The sequence below is a fragment of the Kryptolebias marmoratus genome, linkage group LG5 (genome assembly GCF_001649575.2).
Source record: "Kryptolebias marmoratus isolate JLee-2015 linkage group LG5, ASM164957v2, whole genome shotgun sequence".
NCBI lineage: Eukaryota > Metazoa > Chordata > Actinopteri > Cyprinodontiformes > Rivulidae > Kryptolebias > Kryptolebias marmoratus.
The window spans coordinates 482,354-488,555 of NC_051434.1; the positions used below are offsets into that span (position 1 = coordinate 482,354).

At 48.0% G+C, this 6,202-nt stretch overlaps 1 protein-coding gene across 1 annotated transcript; it reads right to left on the reverse strand.

Annotated features, from left to right (window-relative positions):
- Nucleotides 1–2,351: 2,351 nt before the first annotated feature.
- Nucleotides 2,352–4,261, reverse strand: LOC108249247 (somatostatin-1). Its single transcript, XM_017438512.3, has 2 exons — nucleotides 4,093–4,261; nucleotides 2,352–2,801 (listed from the first exon to the last, which is right to left on the reverse strand). Exons 1-2 carry the CDS (start codon nucleotides 4,228–4,230, stop codon nucleotides 2,583–2,585), a joined length of 357 nt encoding a protein of 118 aa, XP_017294001.1. The 5' UTR covers nucleotides 4,231–4,261; the 3' UTR covers nucleotides 2,352–2,582.
- Between the last annotated feature and the right edge of the window lie 1,941 nt (nucleotides 4,262–6,202).

The window sequence follows — 6,202 nt, forward strand, 5'->3', positions numbered from 1 at the left end:
TGAGGGTGTGTGTGTGTGTGTGTGAGCGTGTGTGTGTGGCGTTCCAGTAAAGCTTTCAGCTGTAATTAAAGCTCGTTACAGTTTATTAAAGCAGTTCAAAAACTGGCGTCTGATTGGCTGCTGGCTTGATTGGCGGCTCTTTGTGAGTCTGCAGCTGCTGCTTCCTGTTTATTGAATAAAGTCTCGCTTCTAGATTCCACCGGGACGAGTTGGACGTGTCTCTGCTGCAGATTGAAGACACCTGCAGAACCAGAACTCACCTGGCTGTGGTTCCAGCAGAACCTTCTTCCAGCTGACAGAGACGCTCCGTCTCAGAAACATTAAACGTTTTACTGCAGAACTCACCTGAACTCACATCCAGGAGTCCTGGCTGTGCAAGAACACGTTCCTGAGTGGTTCTACTGGAGGAACCTCCGTCAGCCTGAGGGAACGTGTCTCCATCAGTGTTTCACTGAGGAACATCAGCTTCCCAGTGGAATGAGAAACATTTAAACATTGAGTTATTGGGACACAATGTTAGATTTGTCTTTTATATTTCTGACAACAGAAACAGAAGAAGAATCCCTCAGAAGGAGCAGGATCATCGTCAGAGAGACGTTCTGCCAGGAAGACGAGGAGAACTTTGGCTGCAGGAGGCGCAGCCGTCAGATTCTGGGTTTAAACAACAGAACCGGTTCCTTTCAGAACCAGGAACACAAACTGATTCAGCTTTTATCTACCTACACAGCACATCGACCAGAACCAGGATCAGAACCCGGTCCAGGTGAGCAACAGCAGCTTCTCAGCAGGTCATGTCCTGAAGGCAACGACTGAAAGAAGCTGCTAATCAGACGCCAGCAGCTGCTTCACACACACACACACAGAACAACACACACACACACACACACACACACACACACACACACACACACACACAGAACAACACACACACACACACACACACACACACACACACACACACAGAACAACACACACACACACACACACCTACAGCAGGTACACACACACACACATGTTATGTCTCTCCTTCTTTGCAGGGACTTTCCATTGACTTCCATTCATTTCTCCACCCTGACCCTGACCCCCACCCTGACCCTGACCCCCACCCTAACCCCAACCATTACCAGTACATATCCAACCCTAAACCAAACCTTAGTCCTAAACCGAAGCCCTAACCCAAAAACATCATTTCTATATAAAAACTAGAAATACAAAACATCAACTTTTCAGACTCTTATTCTGAAGAGTTTCATTTTGAAAGTCCAGGTTCAGTCAGGGTTTATGGAGGAGATATGAAGAGTTAAAAAGACCCTTCACTTCCTGTTTGAAGCTCAGATCCAATGGAAGCCAATGAGAGTTTGGGTGTGTCACCTCTGACCTTCGACCTCTGACCTATGAGAGGACACCATCAGTCCTCCAGCAGAGACACACTGGGTGGAAGGAGACAGAAGCTGAAGAAACTGCAGAAGAAGAAAGTTTGTAGAAATAAGAAGAGTTTGTTTGTTAAACTGCTGTAAAGTTCAGAGGTCAAAGGTCAGACTAACCTGACCATCAAACTCTGTCAGGTTCAGTAAACATTTATATGGAATTCTGTGGTTGTTTACCATTAGCAGCAGCAACTAGCGGTAGCACTTCCTGTAGGAATATGGTCGTAGTCTGCCCTCCTCTGATTGGACAACAGTTTAAATCAGGAGGACTTTCTGCCACAATCCCCTGCAGCGGTCCAATGAAGGCTCGGATTCTGGTTCTGATCGGCTGAAACCAGCTGCTGCAGCTGCCTTAGAGCCAGACAAGATGAGGAGGTTCTGTCATCAGGAAGGCCCGGTCCGGACCAGGACCACCACCAGACCAGGACCGGACTGGACCAGACCAGGACCGTACTGGACCAGACCAGGACCGTACTGGACCAGACCAGGACCGTACTGGACCAGACCGGTCTGTTATCAGGAAGTTCTGGTCGGGACCAGGACCACCACCAGACCAGGACCGGACCGGACTGGACCAGAGCAGTACAGAGCGGTCTGGACCAGGACCGGACCAGACCAGACCAGGACCGGACCGGACCAGACTGGACCAGACCAGGACAGTACTGGACCAGACCGGTCTGTTATCAGGAAGTTCTGGTCGGGACCAGGACCACCACCAGACCAGGACCGGACCGTACTGGACCACACCGGACCGGACCAGAGCAGTCTGTTATCAGGAAGGTCCTGTCTGGACCAGGTCCGGACCAGGACCGGACCAGGACCGGACCAGGACCGGACCAGGACCGGACCAGGACCGGACCAGGACACCCATTAAGGACGGACTGTAATAAAGCCCCGATGAAGGCCCCCTCCTCTTCATCAGCAGACAGGACAGTTTGTCTCAAACAGATTTTATTCAAACCAACAGTTAAAAATAGTTTCATTAAGTTTACATCAGAAAGAATCAGAAAGATCTAAACGCACTGAATCAGTTTCTGTACAGGAGGAGGAGGGGAGGAGGAGGAGGAGGAGAAAGAGGAGGAGGAGGAGGAGGAGCAGCAGGAGGAGGAGGAGGAGCAGCAGGAGGAGCAGGAGGAGCAGGAGGAGCAGCAGCTCTCAGCAGGACGTGAAGGTCTTCCAGAAGAAGTTCTTGCAGCCCGCCTTCCTCTCTCGCGGCGCCAGCAGCGGCCCGGCGCCGGCGGCCCGCTCCAGGTCCAGACGGATGTCCTCGGGTTCTCCTTCGGGCAGAGGGAAGCTGTCCTCCTCCAGAGCCTCGTTCTCCATCTGCAGGAGGTCCGAGAGGAGCAGCTCTGCCAGCGAGGAGCGGGACGTGTCCTGCGGGGACAGAGGGGTCAAAGGTCAGACAAACCGTCTCCGAGCGGTCCTGTGAGCCCCGACCCGACTCGGTTCCCCCTCAGAACCGGGTCCCGTGAAGCCACTGCTGGCTGACAGCGCCCTGTTCTTGTTTGACTGGGTTCTGTTTGGGTTCTAAAGAGAACCATAAAGTTTAAAACTGAGAAGCTTAAAAATATTAAAGGAATCAACTTCAGAACGAAACGAAACTAAGAACCTGAGTGTCGGGTTTGGGTCCGAAGCCCGGATCCAGGAGGAGGTTCTGGTTCTGAACATATTTCAGGTATTTTTCCTCTGAAGGTTCTGAGCTCAGAACAGAACAGAACCTTCCTTCGAACCTCAGCGGTTCTGACCCGTGACCCGGCCCAGACGGACATCAGAACCAGTAAAGAAGAAGATTCTGGATCCATGAAGGGTTTTTAGCTTCAGTTCAGTTTGAGACGAAGTTTCCCAAAGAATCAATCAAGTTTAAATGAAAACAATAAAAAGATGAAACAAAACAAAACAAATAAGTAAAATAAACAAATAAATAAACAAAATTAAAAAATGAGGATTTAAGTTTTATTTCAATTTAATCGTTTCTGTTTTTTCTTCTGAAGTCGTTTCAATGAGAGGACTCTGATCTGCTTCAGTCCGAGCCAAAGACTGAAACGGTTCAAACGGGTCGAAGGTTCTGATTCCTGGACCGATCTGAACCCATCAGTCCGATCGGTTCTGATGGGTTCAGGTCGGTCCAGTCGGTTCTGATGGGTTCTGTGGTTTTCAGGAGAAACTGGACCTCTCGGTCAGAAAGGATTTCTGTAGAATTCAGTTTTATTTGATTCAGATTTCATCTGATTTAAAAAATGTTTAATTTTTATTTGAAAATAATAAAACAGCTGATTTTTAAAGAGAAGCATTTTATAAAACATTTAATAATTAAACCTTAATAAACTGCATGAAAGAAATAATCAGATTTATTCTTATTTTCTGAAATAAAGTTTCATTTCCAGCATTTCTCTGAACTCAGACAGAACTTAGATTCTTTGAATAATATTTTAAATTTTTTCCGAACCTGAAAGATAAACTAACTCCTTCAGATCCGAAATCTTCTGCTTCTATTTTTAAACAATCGAAGATTTTTAAACTAAATTTACTTCTTTAAAACCAGGAAGAAACGCAGCTTTTTAGGCTTTCTGCTGCTTTCAGGTTAAAGTTCTGGTTCTGGTTCTGTCGGACCTGAGCTCCGGTCCTGTCGGACCCGGGTTCTGGTTCGGGTGTGGGTGTGTCGGACCTGTTTGGAGCCCAGCAGCGGGGTTCGGTGCAGCAGCAGGCGGAGTTTGGAGTCTCTCTGAGCGGCGGAGCAGCAGCTGAAGGAGGCGCTGATGGAGAGGAGGAGGAGGAGGAGGAGGCGCGAGGAGAACATCTTCATCACCTGTCAGTCAGTCTGTCTGTCTGTCTGCGGCTCGGCGGGTCTGCTGGTTCTGACCCGGGAGAGGGGCTCTTATGAAGCCCTGCTGACGTCACGGATGATGATGATGATGATGATGATGATGATGGTTCCGTCTCTCCAGCTTCAGTGAAATGAGCCGTTCTGAAGCAGCGTCCGCGGACCCGCAGCGGGACGTCTTGAAGCAGATTAGAAACAACTGGAACTAAGAGCTGAATCCTTTGATCCTGTCCTGGTTCCACCAAAGATTCCTTTGATGTTCTTTTGTTTTCTGATCATTTAGGAAATCATTTCTCTTTGATGTTTTTAGTTTATGACCTCTCTCCTGTTCTCCATTATCAAAGGTGAAAGGTTCTGAGAAGAACCTGCTGTTCCTCCACTCAGCCGGGCCAAGATCAGAACCACATAAAGGGACAGTCCCACTGTTTATCAACTGCTGGCTCTTTGCTCAGAACTCAAGTCATAAAAAGATTTATTTATTTCTTTATGATTGATTCAGCTAGCAGCTAGCAGTTAGCAGCTAGCAGTTAGCAGCTAACAGTTATGAACTATGGTCACAACCAAAGACCTCCTCACCCCAGGTGTGACCTCCTCCCTCCAGGTGTGACCTCCTCACCCAGGTGTGACTCAAACGTTGATGAAGGTCAAGAGTTCGGTGAAGCATTAACTCTTTAGCTCCTCCTCTTCCAGCTCTTTGTTCTTCATGAACACACAGCTGAACGGGTTTTAAATTCTGATGAAGAGTTCCTCCTCTTCCTCCTCAGACCAGAACCTGCTCCCTCCTCTTCCTCCTCAGACCAGAACCCGTCCCTCCTCTTCCTCAGCCTTTGGACTGAGCAGAACCTGGACTGGTTTTACATGGTCCAGGTGGAAAATGCTTGAACAGAACCCTGATCCTATTCCAGAACCATGTCAGAACCGGGCCTTTGGACTTGTTGCTGACATCAGATGCTCCTTTTCCTTGTTGGTTTAGTTCTTCCTGATCCGTCGGATCCAGGTTTCCACGGAGCGACGGTCCGACCCAAATAAGGCGGCGCCGCCTCTGGACTGGGTCGACATCAGTGAACAGAACTCTGGGTTAGAACCTGACACAGTGGTGGTTTCATGGTATTTCAGTTCTAGATGTTTGCAGGTTCTCTTTCATGTGAAGTTGTGGTTCTGGAAGGTTTTTGGTTTATACCATTAAAGAAATCCCTCACCATGAACTTCCTCCGCCGTGCTTCAGGTCTGAACCAGAGAAGAAAACATGGATCTTCCTCCAGATCCCTGAAAAGGTTTCCTGATGTTCTGTTTTTTACCAGTTTAATGATGGTGTTTTGTTTTTCCTGATGGCCATGAACTCATCATGGGGCCTCTGCAGAGGTTCTGATCTTCAGTAATGTGAGGAAATCTGTGGGAGGCTCAGTAATGAAACATGAAAACAGCTCATTGGTTCTGCTCCATTTCCTTCCAGATAATCTGTCAACCATCGCCCACATCAGCCTTCTCTGGCCTGAAGCTCGTTTACGGTTCCAGCTCCCGGTTAGACGGGTTAGTTAGAGGTTCTAAAGTTCCTAAAAACAAACAAACAGCGGAGGGACACATGGAACAGAGACACGTCTCAGCTGAAGAAGGGGGTTGATGTTTTTGGTTTATTTATTTTCTGCTTCCTGGTTCGGTTCTTCTCAGATGGTTGTGGAGGTTTGGACCCAAACGTAAACAATCAAGAACCCTGAAGTCTCAAAAGGAAGCAGGAGGTGCAGGAGGGAGGATTACTGAATGAAACCAGGTGAGCTGATGGTTCTGTTGATTCGGGTCCACCTGAAGACTCCAGATGTTCTGTCTGATGGTTCTGTCTGATGTTTCTCTTTGATGGTTCTGTCTGATGGTTCTGTCTGATGTTTCTCTTTGATGGTTCTGTCTGATGGTTCTGTCTGATGGTTCTGTTTGATGGTTCTGTCTGATGGTTCTGTCT